Consider the following 27,760-nt stretch of genomic DNA (forward strand, 5'->3'; position numbering starts at 1 on the left):
CATAAATACTTATTAAGGCCTGAACCTTGTCGTTGGTCCATCGGGTCGTATTTTTAAAGAAACTCCATCATGTTGATTCGAATCGCAATAAACAACTGTACTGTAAGCACCGCAATAGACTTTTAAAAAGGGTGGTTAAAAAAATGCTCTGTGCACTGAACCAGTTAGCATGTTCAGTGCCAAAGTCCCACACCCCAAAGGTTCTAAACGTTGAAAACGCGTCACCTCCCATGTAGGGACTTTGCGAGGGCTAAATATTTAACCCGGAACTTAATTTAGACTCTGGTCCCTACGGTGGAAACAAACCCAGTACCTCCAAAGGTCCCTAGATCCTGGGGAAAGATCCTACAGTGGAAAAGTGGCAACTGAGACCCATTGCACACATTCACACACACTGTCAGTTGTGTGTGTGTAGCTGTGTGTGCCAGTCAGAAAGGAACATCCCTGTTTTAAATAGGTTTTCAAACACAGTATACAGTGCCCTCCACTTGTCACGTCACGGCAGTAAGGACGGATGCAGATGCAGAATATAAGTTCAAACATTTTAATGAGGTACAAACAAAACAATAAACAAGACTTACAAGAACCAGGACTAGAAAACGTGAGCTCGATGGATAAACCAAAACAACGCAAGACCACCCGTGCAGTGCAGAACGTGACTATTTGTACATACGTGCTAATGAGACAAACGTGAATCAGGTGAACCAGACATATTTGCAGTGGCTGATGGGAATTGTAGTCTTAGTCTTTTTATGCAATTTACATAACACCACTAATATTGGCACCCTTGGTAAATAAGAACAAAGAAGGCTGTGAAATATTGTCTTCATTGTTTAACCTTTTGATCTTTTGTTAAAAAAATGTTTTAATTTTTGTTAACAAAAATACTCGTGGATATCAGAAAATTGGAAACAAAACACAGGTTTATAAAAATATATATATCATTGTTAAGTATGGGTGTGCAACAATTATTGGCACCCTTTTAGTCAATACATTATGCTACCTTCCTTTGCCAAGATAACAGCTCTGAGTCTTCTCCTATAATGCCTGATGAGGTTGGAGAATACATAGTAAGGGATCTGAGACCATTCCTCCGTACAGAATCTCTCACGATCCTTCAAATTTCGAGGTCCACGCTGGGGGACTCTCCTCCTCATTTCACCCCACAGGTTTTCTATGGGTTTCAAGTCAGTGGACTGGGATGGCCATGGCGGGATCTTGATTTTGTGGTCAGTAAACTATTTTTGTGTTGATTTTGATGTATGTTTTGTATCATTGTCCTGCTGGAAGATCTAACCTCAGCCTTTTTAAGCTTTCTGGCAGAGGCAGTCAGGTTTTCATTTAATATCTGTTGATATAATTGATAGTCCATGATGCCATGTATCCTAAGAAAATGTCCAGGTCCTCTGGCAGAAAAACAGCCTCAATACATTAAAGAGCCACCAACATATTTAACCGTGGGCATGAGGTACTTTTCAATATGGCTACCTCTCTGTGTGCGCCAAAACCATCTCTGGTGTTTCAAAAAGCTCAATTTTGGTTTAATCTGACTGAAGAACCTGATCCCATTTGAAGTTTCAGTAATATCTTGAAAACTGAACCGTTTGGATGAGAGTAGAGACTTTTTTTTTTTAACCGTTCCAAACAGCTTGTGGTGATGTAGGTAAGTTTGGATTGTAGTTTTGGAGATTTTCTGACCCCAAGACAAAACTAACTTCTGCAATTCTCCAGCTGTGATCCTTGGAGGAATTTTTTCCACTCGAACCATCCTCTTCTCAGTGCATTGAGACAATATAGACACGCGTCCAATTCCAGGTTGATTCATAACATTTTCAGTTGACTGGAACTTCTTAATTATTGCCCTGATGGTGGAAATGGGCATTTTCAATGCTTGTGCTATTTTCTTATAGCCACTTCTCATTTTGTGACGCTCAACAACCTTTTGCCACACATCACGGCTATATTCCTTGGTCTTGCTCATTGTTATGAATGACGAAGGGAATTTGGCCAATGTGTCACCTCATATTTATACCCCTGTGAAACAGGAAGTCATGGTTGAAAAATTTCCTGTTCCTAGTCATCCAGGTTTACTAAAAAATGTAAAATACCAAGGGGAATATATTTCAAATATATTTTTCTCATATGAATTCATAGGGCTACCAATAATTGTTGCACATCTATATTTAACAAAATTTTTATATATATATATATATATATATATATATATATATATATATATATATATATATATAAAAACCTGTATTGTGTTTGCAATTGTTTGATATCCATGAGAGCAGAGTATTTTTGTGACTTTTATGAACAAAATAGCAAAAGGTTAAACAATAAAAAAATTTTTACAGCCTTCTTTGCACATATCGACCAACGGTGCCAATATTAGGGGACGGCACTATATGTACCATTTAACAGCATAAGGCCACAATGAATATTTACTCTGCTCGTATGTGTCTCTTTTTTTAATGTCAGGGTCAGCCTGGGCCTTTAGGACCATCTGGCCCCACTGGACCTGATGGCTTTATTGGGGCCCCAGGGCCTATTGGACCTAAAGGAGAAAGAGGGCATGGCGGGCAATCAGGACCATCTGGACCCAAAGGGGACAAGGTAAAATTATATCGTTATCATGTACAATGTGAAAAAAGGCAATTGAGTACAGGTGTTGTATGTAGAAGTCTGTTCAGTACGAATTTTTGTCCCTGTATTCAACAGGGTCCGGTGGGTGTTCCCGGTTTTCCAGGTCTCGATGGTATTCCTGTAAGTAACAAGTTCTCCCATTTAATCAAAATAGCTAAAATTCACTAACTTCTTAGTGGCTTGGGAAGTTTTGCTGACCTGGAATTTGGCACTCAATCTGCTCTATTTCAAATAAATTTCACAGATTCTTTTATTGTAAATCATTTGACTGCAAAAAAAATCACAAAACTAATGTGATATCTGTTGAGTAACCACCTTCTTTCAATCAGAATCTGCTACACTGATAATCATCACTAGTGATATTTCTTAATAGTGGCAGCACTTCTAAGGTCTAACATTTGGTTTAATGTAACGTTGAAACAGGGTCATCCAGGCCAGGAGGGACCACAGGGACTGCCAGGAGCAGACGGTTGTAATGGCACACGAGGTGACCCTGGTTTCCCCAGCGGCTTTCCTGGTAGACCTGGTAACCCTGGATCAAAGGTAAGTATGTAGAAAAATAAGCATTAAGGACTTGTTGTTATTTAGAGACATGAATGGCCAAACATACATCAAACTGTATTACAAAATACCGTCACAAAGTGTACATTATGTTGTACATTTTGTTAAGTGGATAATAGCTCAGAAGTGTCATTTCAGTTAATAAGGATAATGCTGGCAAGGAATTCCCAATAGATTATTTCTAACACTAACTCTATGGATCCTTCTGAAACCACACTGATGGTTGACACTAAAGTGTAAAGAAAGTTATTGAAGAACATGTGTAACACTTGTTAAACATTCAGTAGCAGTGGTCATGGTTTTGCAACATGCTGGATAGAAACAAATCAACTCATTGCTACATCTCCATTTCCCCCCTGATTAGTCACTAAGCTGCTGCTGTTCATGAACTGTTCCCAAAGAGTTTCCAGTCATAGAGCAGTTCACTCTTAACTCTTAACTCTTCTATTCTATAGCTTCTAAATATTAACTGGTTTATTGTTTATTAAACTATATAACATCACATGACAGTCCTGATATTTTTCTTGTCTTTGTATTAGGGATTACGTGGTGTCAAAGGGCAAAAAGGAGAACCACGGTTCATTTCTACAAACTCGGTAACTCAGCACCTTACTGTGCACTTCTGATTTTACTGACACACTGTTAATGTAACAGTTCATTAAACTTAATATCTGAAGGCAGCTGTGTTAATTATTGTGATCACAAGCCAGTGAAATGCACATACACACACATTAAACACAGACACTGTCCCTGTAGCCCAAGGTAACACAATTTTGCGTTGTAAAGAGCAGAGACCCAAGCCATCATTTTATTGCCTGACATGGTGAAACTCTCATATATTCTCTCCTTTCCATGAGTGAGCAAACAGTGCCTTTTTAAAGCTATTTTATGGGGATATACTGTACAGTATTTGTTTGCCTAGTGCATACAGTTCCATAGTATATTAGAGAACCAGTTTCAACTTTGTTCTAACTCATATTTGCAATTCACAACAACTATCTTAGTCTATCCGTCTTTCTCTTTTTGTATGCTTCTCTTTATCTCTTTAGGTTCCTGTTGGTCCTGTTGGTGAACGTGTAAGAGTTTGATTACATATGCTGACATTTAATACAAATTGCTTCTTTTTTTTTGTCATCACAGCATTTTTCAGTTTAGTTATACAACAGGTTCCATATAAATTTTGATCTTTTGCTGTATTAAATGGCAGGATTACAAGAAAGGGTAACTCAACACCTTACTCTGCTACGAAGTCATTCACACACCCCAGAATTTACACTATAACTCACCTTTTCTTGATATCCAATATTTTCTGCTACATGGTAACCATTCATATGGTAGTGCTTAGTTTAGTGAACACAGAAAGGAACCTAATCATCAAAAAGTAATGGAGGAAAATAAAGCACAATAAGGAAATCACTGCCACATCTCAACTCACTGTGTTAGAGGCAGAGGAAACCACTTACATCTGTCCAACATGGTTTGTCCTCTAGGGTTTTCCTGGTCCAGTCGGCCTCCCGGGTCCCGTCGGCCCCATCGGTTTACCTGGATACCCTGTATGTATCCTACTTCAAAGTGTGTGTTTGTTATATACCCTGAATGCTCATACCACATCCTAGTAAATAAAAACAAAAAAATGAAGGTCCCATGTAATAATATCTGCCAACACATCCTTTTATTTTTCTCTCTTTAGGGACGTCCTGGTCCTCCAGGTCCTCCTGGGCTAACTGTAAGTTGCAATCTGGCATGTACTGCAGCATTTTAGAGTTGATGTAGGTGAAGATGAAATTTATGATGATAAATCTTATCTAAATTACAGAAAACAAATTTTATATTAAATTACAGACATCAGGGTCTTGACATTTGGTTGGATAGTGTTCGGCATTCTCATAGTTTTACCTTGTCTGAGTAGCTTCTCAAGAAGCGTTTGCATAAATTCAGGTGCTTTGAGATGTTGTAAGTAGCAGGCAACATATTTAAATACTGCAGAACATTTCTGATACATACTATGAACAAAGTAAAAAGATAACACAGGATTGCATTTTATTTGTAATTAATGCTGCTCTCTCGCTACTGTTTCATGGATGTTAGATTGTGGAACGGATGTGGCCTCTAAAACAGTTTGATCTACTGAATTGTCAACATTTCTGCTTTATTTTATAGGGACACCCTGGTCAGGGTTATGAAGGAGAGAAAGGAGAGAAGGTATTTCAATTTCTCCATGACAATTCATTCTCTATTCCCATGTAAAACCACAGTATTTCTGTATTTCATAAACTAAATATTAAATACTAAATGTTCCTCAGTAATCTGTATACGACAATATATACTATATATAGATATGTAAATGGTAAATGGCGCACTTATATAGCGCTTTACACTATGACTCATTCACCCACTCACACACACACTCACACACCAGTGGTAGCAGAGCTGCCATGCAAGTCGCTAGCTTGCCATCGGGAGCAACTTGGGGTTCAGTGTCTTGCCCAAGGACACTTTGGCATTTAGAGTCATGTGGGCTGGGAATCGAACAGCCAACCCTACGATTAGTGGACAACCCACCTGAGCCACAGCTGCCCACTAAAGTGCCCTCCACTAATATTGTCACCCTTTGTAAATATGAGTAAAGAAAGCTGTAAAACATTGTCTTTATTGTTTAACCTTTTGATCTCTTGTTCAAAGAATTCACAAATATACTCTGCTCATATTTACCAAGGGTGCCAATATTATTGTGGGGCACTGTAGATCTGTGTAATGTGTGTTGAAAATAGAGGTAAGCATTTCACATATACCGGGTGGCCTGATTTGACAAATGAGTTCAACAGGCAGTTTAGTTAGGTAGTTTTAGTTATAACTGAGCTCCCAAGTCAGCTTTTTAATGTCATCACCTGAAGAAAACATTAGTCGGTCAGGTGTGTTTATGTCCATTTGGTTTTTGATCTGTGTACTTAACCCCTAAATATCTTTGGTTGTTAGTTACTTGTGATCTGTTTATCACCTCTACCTTCAGCAAGCTGATATTCCTCATATTCCAAAATTATTGTGAAAATTATTTCTGATTTCTCAGGTCACTGACAAAACAATGAATTAGTTTTGAATGAAGCTGAACTAGTTGCAAAACCCATGTAATGATTAGCTAAATCTGTTTGACAGCACCTAGTGACAAAAAAATCTAAGTATAAAAAGACATTATTTGTCTATATTTTATGGTTAGTCAAATATTTTGTAAGTTTTACACTGTCATGGCAATCGATGTGTGTTATATGTTGTATGTTGGGTTAATATTGACCCAAGTGCCAAGCATTTAAGTGTTAAGGGATAATTAGTGCCAATAAGAGTATGAAAGTAAAGAAAATCAATGTCACGCTAAGAGACAACATTAGCATTCTTTCCTCATGTAACTTTCCTCATGTAACTTTTTTTTATTTAGTTAAGCTAAGACAACGTTATGTTACTCATTAAATCTCTTGCATGCTGGAATGGAGCCATTTTCCTCCCTGAACCTCTCCCACCGTACACTAATCCACCGTTATTTTATTTTCCAGTCTCTTATATAAATTATGTTTCCTCATACAGAGATGGAAACTCGAGTCTGCAACTTGGACTCAAGTCACACTTAAGTCACAAAACAAATGACTTGGACTCATGAACAACTGACTTGACTTGGACTTGAAGACAGACACTATGAAATACCCAAGTCATTTTGGTTTGATATTTGCAGTCACGTTCTCTCTTTACTACCCTACATGACGGCATCAAACACCACATTTTTCTATTCATTCCTCATTCATTCCCTATCAGTATGTGCTGCAGCGGCAAATATTACAATTCACCTCTAAACACAACAAGCCACCATTATTATATACACGCGTGACACATCTGAAGGTGCATGTTCATCACCCATTGGAAAAGATACAGAGAGAGAGCTATTTAGCCAACAAAGTCTTTGCACTTTCTCTTCCTCAGCTTGTTGCATTCTTTCCGTTCCTCTCTCTTCACCCTCTCCTTCATACACTCTCTGGCTCTAATGTGTGCTCTGTGTTTGTTGTGGATCTCAGGGCGATGCGGGTCTGCCGGGACTCAGGGGTGCTCCAGCTGCTCTGTTAGGATCACCAGCTATAAGCACAATCAGCAAAGGAGAGAAGGTAACACACAGGGGATAGTGATGCCAGCCCAGGGAGGGGCTCTGCCAGGGTGAGAGTGATACATTATGGGAGAAAAGATGGCCAGAGCTACAACTGAATCCTCGGCCACTGAGCTACTGATCAATTATTGGCTATAGATTAACGTTAACATAACACAAAGTATTTAAGAAATACAGTTCATCAATCAAAGCCTTGGGTACTCTCCCTGTCTTCGTGAAACTCCATCTCAGCCTGGCCTCCCCCCCACCCCGCGAAGGGTCACAGCTTTTAAAACTCTACTTCATACCGACATACCCTAAAACCCTCACCACAAAACCAACTCGCCCCGTCGTCTCCGCATCCATCCAGCCATCCTTCCATCCTGTCCTGTATAAAAACTCTCTCTTCCTTGGTTACCGTATCCAGGGAGACGTGGGCCTGCCCTGCGACTCAGGCCCACTGGTAAATGGAGTTGTGGAGTTTGTTGGAGTTCCAAAAGGAGATAAAGGAACTCAGGTTTATGCGATGACGCTGCTCAGACAGATCAAGTGGCCAAGGATGTTATGGAGCCAGGGAACACCTTCTTCCAACAGTCCCGTCTACTTCTGCATACATTTTCCCCATCACTCATCATACTAAACCCTTCCGAGGCTTTAACACTAGCCCACTTCACCCACTAATTACTGATGTTCATGTTAAAGATGTTATCGTATTTGTTTCTGTTCTATCATTAAAAATAGGATTAACAGTTTTATCAGTTATGATGGGGTTTTTTTTTTAAAGATTTTGTGGGGATATTAATCATCTTACATGTTTATTTTACAAAGTGCACTCTAGTATATTTCAATCCTTTCCAGCTGAATAGTTTAGCTATTTAAAAAATTATATATTTAAGACACTTTTTAGTAAATAGTGTAATAGTTCTCAGAATACTTGTATTTTTTTGTATTTTGGCATATGGGCTGATCACTTTATTCACACCCTTACACCCTTGTCCCTTCTCACTACTTTGTCTCTCTGTCTGTTGAGCAGGGTGATATTGGCCCTCCTGGTGCTACAGGACCACAAGGACCCCGAGTAAGTGACCGATTACAGTTCATATTTTCTTTATTTAAACTCTGTGATCTCTTCTGGCTATGATGTCTTGCTTGTTTATCATTGTAATTTAAGAGTACAGTGATTTACAACTTATGTGTAACAGGAAATGGCCAATAATATACATACAGTACAGTATATTATGTAACTTTTATTTACTGTTCTTTTATTTACTGTTCTTGTTCTTGTACTGTTCTTGCTTTCTTGAAAAAAAGGTTTGGCACTAATGACAGCATGCCACATCCTATACACCAAAATTCTCATTCTCCCCATTTCCAGGGCCCATATGGCTACAAAGGGGAACGTGGAGAGAAGGGAATTCTTGGATTACCTGGTGCAAGGGTAAGTTTCGTTCTAGTGTCTCTAGGTAATAAAGTATTTTCTTAACTGATAATGTCTGATATCTTGAATGATAGGTAAATGCACAGTTGGTTGAGTGTTTACTGTCAGTTTAATTATTTCATTTTGTAGGGTCCTCCTGGTTTTAATGGACCGCTGGGAGAAGATGGCCTAAAGGTAAGACTTAGCAATGCCTACACTTCAACTGTGCCATTGATACTTCACCAGTGGAAAATAATCATTGCTATTTTTATCATAGGGGTATCGTGGGAGCCCTGGTCTCTTTGGATTATCAGGAGCTCCAGGCCCTAAAGTGAGTATGAAGTAAGGTGTAGTTGAGGTTAGAGAAAGATAAAACCTACAAATTTTAAAGTGATTAAAAAGAGGAAAAGAGAAGAGAAGGAGGTTTTTTCATGACTTCAGGCAAAATGAACCAAAGACCCACAAAAGTCTTTCTTTTGGGAAGGACAATTTTGGGTTGTTTTAAACTGTGCAGTTCATAATGTTTGAATGAACAGTGTAAGAATGAATACAACATTTCTGTACAGCGAAGTGCAGAATCTACATAAGTGTGGCATGTTGAGGTTAAATACTGTCCGTTGGTCATTTCTTTGTAGGGTTACAGGGGAGAATCAGGGCCACCAGGGCCAACTATCTTTATTGGTGAACAAGAATCATTTGTACAAGGTAACTGCTATTTCTCACTAGCACTTCTTTCATGCATTAATGTTTAGATGCAGTAAAACTTGTTAATAAGGCACCTCTTCTGAATTCATGTACAGGTCCTCTAGGTGATCCTGGTTTTGATGGCCTTCCAGGCCCAACTGGAGATGCAGGTTTACCAGGACGTCCTGGACCTCCAGGTGACCCTGGATCTTCATCCTTCCAAACAGGTGACAGTGATACAATGTCATGTACAGAGATATCACAATTAAACTAAATATTGAGGTCCAGTCACATGTAGACATTATCACATATTTTTTATTTTCATGTAGTATTACTTACTTTAAATGTATGTCTTCCTTCAGGTACTCCAGGCTTTCCTGGCTTCCCTGGTATTACTGGACCTAAGGGAGAGAAGGGAGACGCAGGTCAGTCAAGCTTCAGCCCTGTCGGTTTGCCTGGAGACAGAGGGTTACCTGGACCTCCAGGTCCACCTGGACCTCGAGGCATAACTGAAACAAGTAAGATTTTTTTTGACTGATAGATTTCCTTTTCCCGTTTTTGAAGTAGACTTTTTAAGCAGCACTAGGCAAACTTTATGTGTTTATGTCAGCTATAAAGTCTAATGTGTCTAATTTTAATGTGTTTAGCTATATTTTAGGGATGGAGGATACCTAAATAAATAATGCAATTATTAAATTAAATATGTCATACATATTTCATAATTTACTTGCTAAATATGAATTATGGCATTCTATAAATGTTCAGATCAGTTGTGTTATTTTAGATTTAGATCCACAAGCATGGGTGGACATTGCTGTGAAGAATTTTAGGTGTCAAAGTGACATTAATATTACATACAGTGATTGTTTTTTCCCCTCTTGGTAAAGATGAATTGGTTGGCCCATGCTTTGTGGTGACTAAAGGTCAAATAATACAAGGTAGTCTGTTTTTAGTGGTCATGTTGCATATTAATAATGCAAAAAAAAACTGCCCAGTAAAACATTGTTTCTTATTATGACCAAAAAGTATATAGATGATCAACCATAAATATACAGATGATCTCATAAACAGTCTATATTCTTACTCACAAAACATGCTTCATTGAGTGTCTACCTCATGCATGGAAACTGAAATAGGTAGGATACCTTTGTTAAAGCATGGCTTGATATGTTTTAAGACATACAGACTTCCATCTCTGAGTCAGTGGATAGAGATACTTTCATTGGATAGGTCTACATAAATCTTGCTTTATGTGTTTACCTTACAACTATGGTGTTGCTAACGAACATTTCCAACATATAATTGAAAAAAAAATGAACATTTGGGTTCTATACAGACATTTGACCTCTGAACTTAATTTCAAAAGACATAATGATTATGACAAAGTTTAACACATGGGATAATTTGTTATTTTGCCAAATCAACTAATGTTGCCTTGCCACTGGTCAGCTCTGATTCCTGGGGACAAGACTGGAACACCAGGTGTAAAAGGCAGCAGAGGTCAACTGGGAGTTAAAGGTTTTAAAGGAGCCAAAGGTAAGGAATCTTGTACTTAACAAGTCCACAGACATGCTTGGAAAAGAACTTGGATTGAGTCTAATGTCCTGGATATACATATTTACATGGGTTAAATTGTAGGTTGTCACTTTTTTGTAGGTGAAGTTGGACTTTGTGATTGCTTTGGTGAAGACATCTCTGGCAGAGAGGGCCCTCAAGGATTTCAAGGGCTCCCCGGTTTTGCAGGGCTCAGTGGGCGGAAAGGAGAGGTTGGTGACCCAGGACCTCCAGGACTCTATGGACCACAAGGGCCAATTGTAAGTGACATGAACCTATAATGGCTATTGAATTTGGTAGAATATCATAAGGCATGAATCAAAGTCAAGTTAGAAAAAGGGTGCTGCAAATGTGAACTGCTCTTCAGAATTGCTACCATTCAAGCCTAATGTTGCGCCTAACATTGTGCTTATTTTAAGGGTCGTCCTGGAGAGCGTGGCTTTACTGGGATTAAAGGAGAGAAAGGAAACCCTTATTATGCTGCTAGACGAGGACAGAAGGGTGACATTGGTCAGCAAGGGCCTGCTGGTCCTACAGGTGACATCGGCCAACCTGGAAGAAATGGAGCCGCTGGTTTTCCTGGTGCACCAGGACTACCGGTAAGTGGATAGTGTAGTGATCAGTCAAGTATCCAAACAGCTCTTCTTGCCAGTTAGACACAAAATTGTGTCTTTACTTTCTGTGTCTTTCTCCCTGTAGGGAGATGCTGGTTTTGGGGTGATTGGAGACAGAGGTTATCCTGGATCTCCTGGTTTGAAGGGTCGCCCTGGTGCACCCGGTGACCCTGGAATTGGCTACCCAGGCAGTGCTGGTGTTAGAGGATTTCCAGGCGACCCTGGTATCAGTGGGCTTCCAGGGATATCTGGACCTCCAGGACCACCAGGTAAGTTCTAAATAAACCGGATGGATGGATTTGCCTACATAGTGAACAGAAAACGCATGTCTTTGTATCTTTGTGAATGTTGATACAGATACAAAGTATACTATATGTATACATGGGATAAATTCATATACATATGTATACATGTATAAATATGCACATGCATGTCCATGTGTACATAACAAAGGTCTCTGTGTTTTTTTCGTAAACAGATTCTGTTTGTCCACACACTAAATAATTAAACTCTCACTCAAATATGACTTTATACAATTCACCAGGAAGTGGAGAAGAGTATAGAAAAACTATCTCTTGATATATAATCTCTTGTAATTCACTATATACTTCTCTACTAAAATAGAAGCCTACTCTCTAATTAAATAAAAAACATTACCTCCATAAATCTTACACAGATTATGTAAAAATATCAAAATGTGACAAACATTTAAAAATAAATTTACAACCCCAATTCCAAAAAAGTTGTGACACTGTGTAAAATGTAAATAAAAACAGAATGCAATGATTTCCGAATCTCATAAACCCATATGTTATTCATAATACAACATAGAAAACATATCAAATGTTTAAACTGAGGAAATGTGCCATTTTAAGGAAAAAATAAGGTAATTTTGAATTTGATGGCTGCAACACGTCTCAAAAAAGTTGGGACAGGGGTTGCAAAAGCCTGGAAAAGTAAGTGTTAAGAAGATTGAACAGAATTATTAAGAAGTCTAATGAATGCTTTGAAAAACGTATAAATAAAAGAGTGGAGATGACTGTTATTTTGTTTTTACTCGTTCCTCTTGGTTGATGTCTTTTTCCATTCAAATAAAAAAAACATTTTTTGTCTTAGCAAATTCTGTGCTGCTTTACAGATCAATCCAAATCAATTAGGCACCAAAAAAATGACTGTTAAAAATGACTGGGGTGGAGGGGAATGGGGTAAATAATAATTAGCATCTTCTTTAATTGTATGTGTTTCTGTGTCCTTGTACATGCCTATGTGCAGATTTCTTTTCTCACTCTGCTTATGCTAACATATTTTCCTACTTGATGGTTGAGCCATTGAGAGTTTGGGTGAACTAGCATCAAGAAAATTAACATTAAATTTCAACTAAAATTCCCTCACACTCAATCTCTCTCTGAATTGGAACTGTGCAGAAATGTGACTTTGCTATGCTTTAACAGAACATGCCTGGTTTACTTGGATAATCTTTTTTTTATTATTCCTTGCTAATGATATAATCTTCTTCATGCTTATGCCTTCAAATGATTTGATGATGCTCCCTGAGTGAAATGATTGATGGAGTGATTAACTGACCGCATCTCTTGCTATTTCTCTTACCCTTGCATGTTGTCCGACTAGGTGACAGCTGTGGGCAGGCGGGGCTTAATGAAGCCTCTTTCACAAAGGGAGGTGAGGAGTCCAGAGCTGTAGTTGTAGTAGAAAGTAGTTCAGGCTGACTGGACCAGACATCTCAAGCCTGGCCTTCACTGGCATCACTTACTTTAAAGCATGCTTAAGGTGTCTGCTCCAATCAGCTCTTGCCCTTTCTTGGTGTGGTGTCCAGTGGAACAGTAGGGGCACCTGTTGGATATTCTGGAGTAAGCTGGAGCCACAGCCAGTGGACAGGATATACAGCGGGTGGGGTAAAGGAAAGGAAAAGACAGAGTATCACAGAGCATGGACGACACTGTTGGTTTTCTCTGCCTGCTACACTTGACTTGACTATGTTTGCTCTGCCCTCAATGCTTTGTGTCTTCAGCTTACGCCGGTGCATACAACAAGTTCACACAATGACAGTGCATTAGCTCTTATTGCCCAATCAGCTAACAAAGCCTGGTGCATGTGATCAACCTGTTATGCTGTACACTGCAGGGGATATAATAAGATTGGCAGGTATCTTAGTATCCCACATGATTTCACTAAAATAGATGTTTAAAATTTAATTTATTTAATTTATTGCCATGGCCATACAGAGTTAGTAATAAAAGCTGATGTATTCAGAAATTGTTGAATAAATATCAGTTAAAATATTAGAGAGATATCAGCAGAGAATTATCTCAGCAAACATTATAACACAAGAAAGTGTTACCAAAGATTTAAAATGTTTTTTTTGTTTGTTTGTTTAATCAGGAATAATTTAATCTTTTGCCAAAAACCTCCCATAATTATGTGTATGTGTATATACAGTAAGTGATGGGTTTTATTTAAGCTGGTCTAAAGATTATTCTGTTTTTCTTTTTTTCTCAGGCAAATTTATAACAGTATTTAAAATATTTATCACAATAATTTTAAATAATACTAAATAACATTTAACCATAGCAAATTTAAAAATAAGTTAAAATAACTTGACTGAATATTTTCATATCCTGTCAGAACTTTGTTCTTGGTGTGGATTTACAAATGATTTCCTTGTAAATTTCCTTTTCTTTGCCTTTTCTAAAATTAAAAGTCAGTTACAGTGCTGTTTTTAAAAGTTGCTTTAGAAACAGTTGGTGCCCCATGTCGATGATTTGAGCATGTAACTGATGATCATATGAATCTCCACAGGACTGTCACTGCCCTGCATAATTCCAGGAGAACCTGGTAATCCAGGTTTCCCCGGACTGCCTGGAGTGCCAGGTAATTCTTTCCATCGTTATTTGCAATTGATCACAAAGATGAAGAAAAAAGATGCGGATTGTCCTGTAAGTAGGTGCTACCAGACCCAGTTATTATAAATAAATGTGTGTGTGGTTAGGCCCAAAAGGAGAACCAGGTCCACCAGGACTAAATGGAAAACCAGGTGCTGATGGGTCAAAAGGTCAGAGAGGAGATCCAGGCAGTGGAGGTCAACCCGGACCACAAGGTATGATGCTAGTCAACATTTAGAAGATATGACACGAAAATGACTGTTTAATACATATCAACCCTCTTCAGGCCAAAACACCGATGCATCATTATTCCCACAGCAGATGGAACAGAATTTTTTAAAATTTACAAACTTTCAACTGGTAACAAATGGTAATCATAAATTAAATGTGCAGGTTGGCCATTTTCAAAGTATATATAGACTTTATACTTTAAGCTTTACTTTATTTCTCTTTTTTCTATACTTTATACTTTAAGCTTTCTAATGGAGAAATTAGCTCTGCTCCTAGCCAGAGTAGAGCACCTCACACTAAAATATATTATACATTTAAAGTATTTATTTTACAGCGAAATAATGTTTTATTGTTTTCCTGCAAAAGATTAGGCATTTAAAACAGTGAATTAAAATACCAGAAAATGCACTGCCTAGTGGAATATCTAATGTTTTTGGTAGGGGTGAAAATAGTAAAAATCTGCAATTTAGTAGATTAATGTCATGCCCTTTATTTTAGTGGCTATTTTAGGTGAATACAAACCCTGTTTGAGTTTAACTTTATATGCAGCTAAAAACTTTGGTTTTGTAAAGAACTCAAATTCATTGTTTAATGTGAGTAATTTCAGTGGTGCAGACGGTTGAATCAGTGCACGCTAGTTGAGGTAGTTTTGGTGGCTCGGTGGTTAAGGCTTTGAGTTACACTGTTCAAATCCCAGCACAGCCAAAATGCCATGGTTGGGTCCTTAGAAAATATCCTTAACCTTTTGCTCAGTTGTATCCTGCCTCAATTGTAAGTTGCATTTTTCAAGCATCAGCCAAATGAGCAAATTGGATATTACATTATGTGTTATTATATACTATGTAAGATATAACAGTACTTCACGGTAAATATGTTTTACAGTTATTTACTGTAAATGTAAGTATTTTACTGGCAAGTTGGCTGCCAGGAAGTTACTGTACATTTTACAATAAATGTAGTGCTTGAAAGGCAACTCATGAGGCATACTCACTTTCAAAACAGCGGGGCAGGGTCAGTTGTGGAAAGAAGAAGGATTGTCAATGTTTTTAAATGACAAAAGGAAATTACATTGTGACAAAACTATATTAAATTGCTTTAACACAATGGATTTTACAGGCTTCCCTGGACCAAGAGGAGATCCAGGTTTACCAGGCTCTATAGAAAATGGCCGTCCAGGTTCTCCTGGAAATTATGGCCGTCCTGGGTTGCAAGGAGCAAAAGGAGAACCTGGCGAAGCTTTAGGGGTGGCTCCAGGAATACGCGGACTTCCAGGACAACCAGGAGAGCTTGGAGACAAGGGCGAACGAGGCACTCCTGGATTATCAGGCGGACGTGGTAGGTTTAATGACCTCATTTCAGAACTACTATTACTTAGTTTTCAGTACTGCAGTTATGAATGAAATTTTCCCTTGTAGGTTTTGATGGATCCAGTGGTAACCCAGGTGTAAAGGGGGAGCGTGGTGCCAGTGGTTTCCCAGGACTACCAGGGCCGCCAGGTCCACGGGGTGTGAGTCCTTCTGAAGTAAGTGGACCTCGTGGGCCACCTGGCAATCCTGGATTCCCTGGACCTGGAGGTGAGAAAGTGATCAAGTAGATGATTATTCTTTTATTCACTGGAATATTAAATTGCCCATCTGTTATCCTTGATGTTCCTATGGACCTTTGTCTTATCTTTTGAGAAAATTGGCTGCTCTATATTATAGGTTTCAGCAATTGAGTCTACTGATAAAGCTACTCATAAAGAATTTTAGTGAATGCAACTCTGTTTGGATTTTTGTGCACATCTCAGCGCTTTGTCTGGTACTGTGGTAGATACTCATCTCTAGGGTTAACTCTACCAAAACATATGGTTAAATGCAGCAGGGATGGTGGGTTTTTTTCCCGAGCCAGACTAAGGAGAGTTTACAAAAGAAGAAGTATGGTGATGTAGGATAAGGTAAAGTAATGTAAAATAAGATAAACTAATGAAAAGTAAAGTAAGAGAGAAAGAACTATGAATCACTTATGTTCCAGCACAGCTGGAGGTGTAATAATTATAATGTCCTCTTACTGCTCATCTCTTTGTCAATGCATCCTCCTCTGGACTCTTTCTCACAAATACATCTCATTTCATCCCTCTATTCTGTCAATGTCCTCTCCTTCTCCTTCTTTGTCTCTTTGTCTCTCTCTGTCCCCACCTCAATCATCTCCATCTTCCCGTCCCTTCCATTTGTGGTGTCTTGCTCCTCTGTTCTTGGTGCTGGGTCAATTCTCTAGGCTGTCAAGGTGAGAAAAGTTATCATATCAACCCACTACTTCTTTATAGAGCTCATTTTTATCTAACAACCAATTCTTTTCTAATAAATATTTTCTTAGTTTGCTCCAGAAATTAGAGCATCTGAACTTCCTAACCAAAGCACCTAGTGAAAAGGATTGTGCTTTGCTGCTTTATTAAGCTGTGGAGAAAGATACTGTCCACTTTCTATACCATTCCAGTTTCCCATCAGCAAATCCCTTTTGGTGATAATAATTAACATTAACATAATTTATAATCCATTACACAATAAAATCCTTTATTTGTATCAAGCTGTCCTGGCCATGAAATTTTCATTTATCTATCAAGCTTGGGGTGGTATAAATCATGTGAGGTATATGTTCTCATCCATCATTTAAATGAGTGTGTATATGTGGGTGTATATACGGTATGTATGTTCATGATGAGCACTTGCCAGTGTTAAAATTTGCACTAATGCCATCAAGCAGTACTAATTTAGCTAGACTCCACCCATCTGCTGCACTGCTATAACCCTGATCTGCTTGTGTGATGTTAACAAACCCATCCAACTGAAAAGGAGTATTTACAGAGATTTCTAGAATCTGATTATTTTCTCTAATATAATCTAATATTTCAAAATGTGCATATTTATTACTGTTTCTTTGTATTAACGTTTTGTGTTTGTTCTAGAAGCATTTATTACTGATGTGCAGTAAATAAGAGTTAATGATTTGAAACCATTTTATTGACTTGATGTCGAATGAGATATGGTGAATGTTTGAATGAATGACTGTGGTGATGAATGAAGAAGGGTCTTTCTGCAGACAATTGGGCACTTTTTAAGTGGGTGTGTCATTGTAGTAGACAAAGTTTTATGAATGCACTCAGGGTGAAGGTTATAAACCTTTATGAAAACATGTCAGGTTAGCTCATGTGAAGATTTGTTTAAATTACTTAAAATCTGCCAGCTTGAAGATTTCCATATATGGTCTTAAAGACACATATTTTGCGGTGTGTGATCTCCAGACAGAACACATGGAATAACGTGCTTGTGTGTATCTGTGTCAGTGGCTAATGTACCTTTGCAATAAAGATTTGCGGGCACAGTGTTAGATGTCATATAAATGTACAATTGCTAGATGGTTGAAGGTGATTTCTGTATAGGACAAATTACTGGAACATTCTGGTTTCCTAAATAACATAGACACATTACTATTAGATGTAGGAAATATCACATAAACACACTTCTAAGCATGTAGATGATCATTATGTTGTGAACCTTTTAAGAAAATGTCAATAGTAAGCCCTATCAATTCATTGGCTGACTGTAGGCTCATCTTCATCTTCAAGTGTGTTTCAGAAGATTCTATTACAGTACTAACCTGAAAGAGTTTGCTATTGTTATTCCAAATACAATATGAATTGAGTGGTGTTTGACCCTCATGTTTGTGGTCTCCAAGGTTTTCCAGGACTCAAGGGAACAAGAGGAGACCCAGGACGCCAAGGCTTGGGTAGAAAGGGCTCTTCTGGACGACCTGGAATTCCAGGACCAAAAGGACAAATAGGACGTCCTGGAGATACTATTTCAGGACGTAATGGCCAATCAGGAAGGCCGGGAAAAAAAGGTTTGAAGTTTTCAAATGCTAAAAATCTGAGGCATTTCTGACAGGATCCCTGGAAAGATTTATAATTTTTAGCCTTCTTGCAAAATTAAATGCGTTTTTGCAAACAATGCTTCCAGATTGCCAGATAGCTAATTCATCCCATATCTCACATTACATTTTACATCTCCTTCCCAATCTTTATGAAATTATCAGTACTCTTTCATCATTCCAACCATTACAGACATTCACTATACTGATGTGGATGTTTTACAGGGGAGAAGGGATTCCCTGGATTGGTTGGATTCCCTGGATCACCTGGACGTTCTGGAGGCTCTGGACAGCCAGGGGGTAAAGGTCAACCTGGAATCCCAGGATTGGATGGTGAACGTGGAGTAAAGGGCTCTCTTGGTTTTAAAGGTATACCAAAAACTTAAAACATACCAGTTAACATGTCACTGATATATTATGGTTGCTTATTTGTATAGTATTCCATGCAAAAATAGATTCCAAATATGTGTGTGTGTGTGTGTGTGTGTGTGTGTTTTCCAGGGGACCGTGGAGAACCAGGCCAACCAGGTCCTTCCTCTCAACGCCTTCCACTGCAACTCATTAAAGGGGACCAAGGTACTCCTGGAGCTACAGGACTGCCTGGTTTTCCAGGACCACGAGGTACAGAAACGCTCCCATGGCCACTGGTTCTCATCTGTCCATGAACAGAAAACTGTAGAATACACAATAGGAAGCATATTGTACAATGCAGTGTTCTTTAACTGTGGTAGTCAAACTTGAGCTTGAACATGATCTTACACACAGCAGTTCCTTTTTGGTTTTGCTTAGAAATTGCGATCTGTCATCATCCCATGCCAGAAATATAACAGGCATTGTCTTTAAACAGGTGATAAGGGAACCCCAGGTTTACCTGGTCGTTCAGGCTTTCCTGGGCAGATAGGAGTTGTTGTTAAGGGTCCACCTGGTGATCCAGGTTTCCAAGGAAGCACAGGTTCTTCAGGATTTGCAGGAACTAAAGGGGCACCTGGTGTTTTTGGTTTCCCTGGCATGCCTGGCCCTAGGGTAAGTCAATTTATTGTGTGATGCCAATCCAGCTAAATGATAGTATTGAAGTAAATAGTCAATGGGGAATACAGCTGCATGGAAATGCAATATTGACTGCAGTAGATGTCAGTTTCTTTTATGTTTTGGTTGAACAGTTTATTTGATGCATTTTGATCCCGTTTGCAGGGTGAGGATGGAGTTCCTGGTTTGTATGGACAACCTGGTATTTCAGGATTCCCTGGTAGCAAAGGTGAGTTTTTCTTTCCATATAAATAAATTTCTCCATGAGAACACAATCCATTTAAGATTGTAGTGTTTGACTGTGTATTTGGTTATATTTAACATAACGATCATCCCATGCATTTTCCTGTAAAGGTGAGAAAGGAGACTCTACTGGAGCACCTGGGGCCCCTGGAAGAAGGGGACTGGTAGGAGATTTTGGATTCCCTGGTGAGCTTTATGCTTTTCTTTTCTTCAGTTTACTATCTTCTTTTTTTCTTTTTTTCTTTTTTTTCACAAGAGCATACTACAACAGTTGCTTGTAATTATTAACTGTTTAATTTTACTGATCATATAATGGATGCTGACAGGGAACACATTAAGCCAGAGGAGATTATGAAAGTGACTTTGTATTTTATTATTAACATTTTACAAACATATGTCTAGAGACCCTGGTGTTTTTGTGAATAAAAGCACTTGGCCTAATATAATAAACATGTTTATATCCAATGTTATGCCAAATTAAAATTACTAATGAACAATTTGTGAATAGGAAACTGAAAGGCATTCTTTAACAATATTATTATTATAATATCATGTATTATAAAATGGCACTGTTAGCGATTTGTTTATGTAATACCTCAATGTCAGTATTTTCCCTTTCGATTGTATTTGATGCACAGGTCGCCCAGGCTTTGCTGGTGAACAAGGTTCTCAGGGTTTGCCAGGAGATTTTGGATATCCTGGGCAGAAAGGACTACCTGGAGATCCAGGAAGGCCTGGATCAGGAGGTAACCCTTTTGCAGAAAGATCTCCTTTTAATTAGTTATTATACTTAACTGATGCTTCTTTTAACTTGTCTTACACTTCATGTACCTTCGGTCAGGTCAACCTGGGCCACGTGGCACTAAGGGTCTTGATGGTTTTCCGGGACAGAGGGGACGGGATGGTGAATCAGGTCTCCCTGGGACTCCAGGTCGTGCAGGAGTAAAAGGTCAGTCTAGTTAAAGAGCATAATTTTTTTTTGCAGTTACAGCCAGAATGTCTGCAATGTTTGCTACAGATATGTTGTTTTTATGCAAGTAATGTATAACTTTGCTGGCATCTATACATCTAGAAACAGGCTAGGTTTCTATTAAAATAAGCAGCAAGATTCAGGAAGCTCCCAGTTCAGTTACTGGGTCTAGCAACTGAACTTCTTATTTTATGTTAACTGCTGCAACTTTACCCAACTGCTTCACAATGCTAATTTTTGAAAGAATGTTTAATAACACACTTTTCCTAATTTTCTTATAGGTTTATCTGGATCCCCTGGTTTAGATGGACTCAATGGACTTTCAGGGCCCAAAGGTCAACCGGGTATACCTGGTAAGAATATCTACAGCTATTGATACTTCCTGTATTTCAAATGAGTCCACACACAGTCAGCAGCCACCTTGTGGTAGACCATGTACTTAAAACGTAAAGTAACACAGTTAAATCTGTCCACAGGTGTAGTAGAGGGCGGTCAGCCTGGAGCCCCAGGATTGAATGGACTAAAGGGAGAAAGAGGCACATCAGTGCCCGGAGCATCAGGATTTCCTGGAGTAAAGGGAGCCCGAGGAGATATTGGTGAGAAAATAGTAAACATTTTAATCAGCTCTTTCTAACACGGTCATAAAAATGAGTCATTTAGCTAGGCGACACCAAGAACATAACAACCCATGACTCAAGCAAATGAAACCAAACAAATTAAGTAGAGATAGATCATTTACTACTACTACATTACTTCTAGCCCTGCCCAATCCCACTAATATCACTACCTCAACTACTGCGACCACTATCACCACCGCAACACAACTAGTACTACTTCTACTACTATTACTTCACTACTACTAATACTAATACTAATACTTTTTTATATTCTCCCTAGGTTTTGAAAAGTTTGTGACATTAAGGGCATAATATTAAGTAAACAACTAAATCTCTGCAATAAATGTAAAACATTAAATTACTAAAATGCACATTTCTAGATACAGAAATACCTGTTCTGTTTCAGGACTGTATTTGCCCCAATATGTTGATCCTATTATTGTGTTCTTTGTTAGGTTACCCTGGACGGACAGGGTTTCCAGGTCCTCCAGGTCCTCCAGGACGATCCATTGCATCTGGCATTCTTGGTCCTCTAGGAGATCCTGGTCTACCTGGACTAGATGGTGAAAAAGGTAAGCCTGTTTTTTTAATGACTGTCAAGTTAAGTAAAATAATATTTTGCACATGGAGCAAAGAGACCAGAAAGAGATGAGATTCAAAATGGTTATCTAATTTTTTTTTTTAAATACCTCTTCAATGATAAAGTGTTTTATCTTCCTGGCTCCCTATCTAACTGATCTTTCTATGAGCCAGCCATATGATGACATTTTTAAAAAATGTCTCTTTTATAGGTATTCCTGGCTCCCCTGGTCCTCGTGGTCCAGCTGGGCCTGGAACAGACCAGGGTGACAGAGGAGATCATGGATTTCCTGGATTACCTGGAATCCCTGGGATACGTGGCGAACCTGGATTTTCAGGAGGACGTGGACCACCTGGCAACTCAGGATTCAAAGGTGCTTGTATGGAAAATCTTTATGACATTACCCATCACTATATTGAGCTATTAGCTGTAGTCTAAACTGAACTGTAGTAGGAATTTTTTTTGGTCTGAAAGTAAATTTAATTTTATATGCCAAAGATTGCCTTTCTCTACCTGTCTCCTTCAGGACTGAGAGGAGACCCTGGAGGTAATGGACCTCCAGGACGTCTAGGCTCCCCTGGAGATCAGGGAAGTTATGGTAGCAAAGGATCAAAAGGATTTGTGGGTCAGTAAATAAACTCAGCAGGTCTGTTGAAATATATAGGACATTTTTTTTTTTTCATTTTTAAATGCGAGCTTTGGCATTGCAGTCCAATCATTTTACCTTACATGTACTTCTTTGAAGTTAAGCACTCTCTTAAATACGTGCCATTTCCTGAACTGTATTTCTTCTTTTCAGGTCAACCTGGTAGCAAAGGCCTTCCAGGAATTGTTGTCCCACCCCAAATAAGGGACATGCCAGTTGGGAATCCTGGTCCACGAGGAGCCTCTGGCCTTCCTGGTTATACAGGATCAACAGGCCAGCCTGGTTTCCCTGGACGTCCAGGTGAGCTGTTTATCACAGTTAAACATATTTTCATTACTTTCTGTCCAACTAATCTTGATTACTTATGGTCAAGCATCAGCAGTGCCTTATTATTTGAAAGATAGAAAATTGGTCAATGACAAAAAGGCATTCATTGCACCTTTGTGATAAAACACTTGCTTATAGCTTTATAGTTTACGTTAAAGTTTAGTATAAATTTTACTGTATTGCATATATACAGTATTTGTCTTTTTCGTTACAAATATGTAGGCCCCAAAGGAAAGATTGGATCGATGGGCAATCCAGGTCGCACTGGTCCAGCTGGACCTTCTGGACCCATTGGAGATCCGGGAGTTCCAGGATATCAAGGATCTGCTGGTGGCAGTGGTGAGTTGAATGTTTTTTGGAAAGTTATTGTAACCAAACCTGGTTTGGTTGCAGTGAGTGAAAAAAATGATACATGAGAGAGTATGGAATGTACTGTTTGGTAGCATCTGCGGGGCTTTAAGACCTCTCTAGCTCCAGGTGACCTGATTTTTACTCTTCATGTTTGATGAGCCAGGAGCATCCATTGTTAGGTATTAGTCATCAACAGGGAACTGTTAATTTCCTTGGATTTCTGTGAGCATCACTTCTCAGGCTTGGTGATGAATACCTTTGAATAACTTTTTTCTGCAGCCCTGAAGGTGGGCTCTGGTGGTGGTGGTGTGATCAGGTTTGGCGGTATTCCAAGCACACTGATATAACACTATCTAAATACATTTTCACATAAGGATTAAACTTAAAAATTAGGCTTGATAAATGGCAATACACCCTGAGTGTGATGCTAGTCCATTGCAGTGCACCACTAATATATATCATGATGGATGAAAGTACAAACTGCATCTAAGAGCATGCTGATAAGTCGTAATCCGTGCAAAACTGATACTTTTAGTTCGTTTGCTGTTTGGTTTGAATTACTTAGATGCTAGGTTGTTTTGAAAACAGAACCTTGGCAAGTGTGCATAGAAATGATCAGTCAGACCAAAAACAAATCCTTACTATACAGGAATGTCTAATAGCTTACCATTCATCTCTCAGTTGCCACTATTCTACCAGTGGTTCCATTTCACCTGTACTTGTCCTCTGCTACCACTATCATTTCCCCCTCATTTATTAATTTCTCCTCATCCACTCTTTTCTCATTGCTCAGGTTTTCGTGGTAGGCAGGGACAACCAGGTCCTTCAGGTTTGCCTGGACGTGCCATTGGGATCGGCTACACTCTGGTGAAGCACAGCCAGTCCAGTCAGGTGCCAATGTGCCCACAGGGCATGGACAAGTTGTGGGATGGCTATAGCTTGCTTTATGTAGAAGGACAGGAGAAGGCGCATAACCAAGACCTGGGTAAAACACTTAAAGACATTAGAGATTTAGTGTAATGTATTATAACATCAGTAAACATGCAGAAATTTTTGTATCAGTAGTGTAGCAAATGTCAAATATCAATATAAGGATGATATTGGCTTAGTGATTTTTCTTTCAATGGTCTTCCATCATTTGTTTTCTCATTTTCTTTCTACAACTTCCTCTCTGGTCTCTCAGGTTTGGCTGGCTCCTGTCTACCTCGTTTCAGCACTATTCCCTTCCTTTACTGCACAACCAGTGAACTCTGTTATTATGCCAGCCGCAATGACAAGTCCTACTGGCTGTCCACAACAGCACCCATTCCCATGATGCCAGTAGAAAATGAGCAGATTACTCAGTTCATCAGCCGTTGTTCAGTGTGTGAAGCCCCATCTCAAGCTGTAGCTGTCCACAGCCAAGATGTCACTATTCCCCCCTGTCCACGGGGGTGGAGGAGCCTGTGGATTGGTTACTCCTTCCTTATGGTGAGACATATACCTATACACAATCTGTTTCTCTGTTTCTTTTCTAAAAACCTAGAATGTTCAAGGATTTTCAGAATAGTAAATGTTTTAGCATGTTTGCAGTCTGGGTAATAAACAGACTGCTGCAGTTTTCAATATGAGAAAGACAATAATGAATTGATAGTATCAGCACTTATATTGTTGTAGATAGCTAAGCTACAAGTTACTCTACAAAAAAAAGCTATAAATGTAACAATGACTCCATAAGAAAAAGCTCCAGTGCGCTGGCCTGCAAGAGAAATCTGCCTGACAGGAAGTATATAACTTGGCAAATTAATATTAGATATTTGGTGAGCTATGACAATATTATTAGTAAAATGTTCACCAATGGGGGCGCGGGACACTGTAGCTTAGAGGTTAGCATGTTTGCCTTGCACCTCCAGGGTTGGGGGTTTGAGTCCCTCCTCTGCCCAGCATGCATAGAGTTTGCATGTTCTCCCCATGCTTCAGGGGTTTCCTCCCCCAGTCCAAAGACATGCGTTGATTGGCATCTCTAAATTATCCGTAGTGAGTGAATGGGTGTGTGAGTGTGTGTGTAGTTGTACCCTGTGATGGATTGGCACCCCATCCAGGGTGTCCCCCGCCTTGTGCTCCAAGTCCCCTGGGATAGGCTCCAGGCTCCCCATGACCCTGTGTAGGATAAGCAGTACAGAAAATGGATGGATGGATGGACATCTATCAATATTGTTCCACTACATAGTAAATAAAAAGTTGACCCTCTAAGAAGATACTTGATTGTAAATATCTCATCAAACACTTTCATCTCATCACACCTACATAAGCTCAGTGTAGCTCCCAAAAATCCTTACAGTTCTTATATTCTTATATCGGTTCTTTTATCAGGCGAGTTGCTGCAGAGCCATGGGGTATGTTCTTAAAGTGACTTTGGTGAATTGCCTCTTTCTGAAGTGCCATATGTTCCATATTTTTCTGTATAGTACAAGCAAGGAAGCCTTGCCTTCATTCTGTGTTGGTGTTATTGTAATTCTGCATTATTGTGTGTCTTCTGATCAGCATACGGCTGCAGGGGCTGAAGGAGGTGGCCAGTCGCTGGTTTCTCCTGGCTCATGTTTAGAAGACTTCCGTGCAACACCTTTTATCGAATGCAACGGGGCTCGGGGTACCTGTTTCTTCTTCAACAACAAGCATAGCTTCTGGCTAACCACTGTGCAACAAGAGAGGCAGTTTACACAAAGTCCTGATTCAGAGACCCTGAAGGGCGATCAGTACCGTGGCCGCATCAGCCGCTGCCAGGTCTGCATGAAGATCTTGTAGCCTGTGCACATGAGAGGAGAGGAGACTTTTAACAGAAAGAATAAAGAATAAGAAATGAGAAAGCAAATATTGACTGACTGACTGCCTGATTATATGAGACCCTCTCTTCTAGGTGCTTTTTGGAGCCTTCTACAAGGCCATGGTTAGGAGGGGCAAACAGCTCCAAGTAAAGATGTTAATTTCTCTTATTTCACTTAACAACATTGGTGCTACGATAAACTGCATTTTTTTGTTTGTTTGTTTGTTTTTTACTATTCAATATTTGTTTTACATATTCATGGCTACCTCAGAGAGTGTGTCCCAAATCCCTGATGGGAAGCACTGAAACATTAAAGTGAGACTGCAGGCATTTTGTAACACAAACCAAAATCTTCTGGTTCACCTAGTCAAAAGTGTACTGGTCTAAATCAATATTGACATGTTTGTGCACTTTGTAGTGTACACAAATGAGGCAGATTGTGGCTTGTGATTAACACGTGAAATTATAATCCTCTCTAACCCCCCACAAATGTACCCTTAAAGTATTGCACTGAAATGAATATCTGGAATATATATATATATATATATATATATATATATATATATATATATATATATATATATATATATATATATAAAGAACATTAGTCACTGTAGAAAATGAACATTCCACTTTTACCTCCAACAGGTGCCTTGCCAAATATCTCAATTAACTCTAAAATACAGTCTCACATAATCTAACACTGATTAATAGACTTCACTTTCTAAATACGTATGAACTATGTTATTTTCATACTCATCATTTCACCTATACTACAGTGTTGCCTACAAGGAACCATTCAACTGAGCAAAACATCTGTGCATTAGATATTCACTGCTTTCCACATCCAAAAGTATACCTATGGTTACTGAAAATGTCTGTAATCACTGCTGTTATCCTTTAGCCTTTCTATAATGTGTTTGAAAAGTTTCTTAAAGAGACAGGCTAATATGTAACCACTATGTTCATTAGCTTCTTAAGCTCTCTTTGGTAGCCTTGAGTTTTCAGTATGGTTTCACCTGTAATGTGTGTAAGCTATTAAATTGCAGTTTTGTCATATGGTAGGAAAGAAACAATGTAGTAAATTGCAAAACCTGGGTGTATGATTTGTACATTAAGGATGGTTTCTAAAGGTATATATATATATATATATCTTTATGTGTATATTATAACAATATTTGTATTTTTCTTACACTAATTAATTAAATACATTTTCCCCTACATAAATTTAGGTCTATCACATAACTGGATTTCCAGTATTAGTTTCAGTGCACAGCAAAAAAAAAAGTAACCAAAGCTGTTTCAGTGTATTATTGTGCCCCTTAATAAATAAAGTATGGTAACAAAATTATACGAACAGACCCTACTGACCTGTCATTTATTATATTACAGACTTTCCATCAATTTCATCAAAAAGTATGTATTTAAGGTGTGTACTTTCTCAAAGAGTTCAACAAACATTACATAAGGCAATTAATCCAAAAGAGTTAACAAAATGCATAGTTTAACATAAGAATTGCTAATTTACATCCTCGGGAAATTAGAATCAATAAACTAA

At 38.7% G+C, this 27,760-nt stretch overlaps 1 protein-coding gene across 1 annotated transcript in view; it reads left to right on the plus strand.

Annotated features, from left to right (window-relative positions):
- Nucleotides 1–27,555, plus strand: part of col4a6 (collagen, type IV, alpha 6) — an 82,617-nt gene extending 55,062 nt beyond the window's left edge. Inside the window, exons 5-46 of the mRNA XM_017471467.3 lie at nt 2,485–2,619; nt 2,725–2,769; nt 3,073–3,192; nt 3,750–3,806; nt 4,260–4,286; nt 4,701–4,763; nt 4,901–4,936; nt 5,371–5,412; nt 7,269–7,355; nt 8,367–8,411; nt 8,709–8,771; nt 8,901–8,945; nt 9,028–9,081; nt 9,386–9,455; nt 9,551–9,661; nt 9,797–9,952; nt 10,884–10,970; nt 11,091–11,248; nt 11,408–11,587; nt 11,688–11,871; nt 14,420–14,491; nt 14,610–14,717; nt 15,850–16,068; nt 16,149–16,307; nt 18,448–18,612; nt 18,865–19,008; nt 19,141–19,260; nt 19,487–19,662; nt 19,831–19,894; nt 20,020–20,094; nt 20,547–20,654; nt 20,750–20,857; nt 21,160–21,231; nt 21,355–21,474; nt 21,951–22,067; nt 22,287–22,448; nt 22,602–22,700; nt 22,875–23,021; nt 23,271–23,387; nt 24,193–24,384; nt 24,583–24,869; nt 25,923–27,555. Of these exons, the coding sequence (XP_017326956.1) occupies nt 2,485–2,619; nt 2,725–2,769; nt 3,073–3,192; nt 3,750–3,806; nt 4,260–4,286; nt 4,701–4,763; nt 4,901–4,936; nt 5,371–5,412; nt 7,269–7,355; nt 8,367–8,411; nt 8,709–8,771; nt 8,901–8,945; nt 9,028–9,081; nt 9,386–9,455; nt 9,551–9,661; nt 9,797–9,952; nt 10,884–10,970; nt 11,091–11,248; nt 11,408–11,587; nt 11,688–11,871; nt 14,420–14,491; nt 14,610–14,717; nt 15,850–16,068; nt 16,149–16,307; nt 18,448–18,612; nt 18,865–19,008; nt 19,141–19,260; nt 19,487–19,662; nt 19,831–19,894; nt 20,020–20,094; nt 20,547–20,654; nt 20,750–20,857; nt 21,160–21,231; nt 21,355–21,474; nt 21,951–22,067; nt 22,287–22,448; nt 22,602–22,700; nt 22,875–23,021; nt 23,271–23,387; nt 24,193–24,384; nt 24,583–24,869; nt 25,923–26,183 (4,857 nt within the window). The 3' untranslated portion in view covers nt 26,184–27,555. The remainder of the gene's footprint in view (nt 1–2,484; nt 2,620–2,724; nt 2,770–3,072; nt 3,193–3,749; nt 3,807–4,259; nt 4,287–4,700; nt 4,764–4,900; nt 4,937–5,370; nt 5,413–7,268; nt 7,356–8,366; nt 8,412–8,708; nt 8,772–8,900; nt 8,946–9,027; nt 9,082–9,385; nt 9,456–9,550; nt 9,662–9,796; nt 9,953–10,883; nt 10,971–11,090; nt 11,249–11,407; nt 11,588–11,687; nt 11,872–14,419; nt 14,492–14,609; nt 14,718–15,849; nt 16,069–16,148; nt 16,308–18,447; nt 18,613–18,864; nt 19,009–19,140; nt 19,261–19,486; nt 19,663–19,830; nt 19,895–20,019; nt 20,095–20,546; nt 20,655–20,749; nt 20,858–21,159; nt 21,232–21,354; nt 21,475–21,950; nt 22,068–22,286; nt 22,449–22,601; nt 22,701–22,874; nt 23,022–23,270; nt 23,388–24,192; nt 24,385–24,582; nt 24,870–25,922) is intronic.
- Nucleotides 27,556–27,760: the final 205 nt, after the last annotated feature.

This window comes from Ictalurus punctatus, chromosome 7, assembly GCF_001660625.3.
Source record: "Ictalurus punctatus breed USDA103 chromosome 7, Coco_2.0, whole genome shotgun sequence".
NCBI lineage: Eukaryota > Metazoa > Chordata > Actinopteri > Siluriformes > Ictaluridae > Ictalurus > Ictalurus punctatus.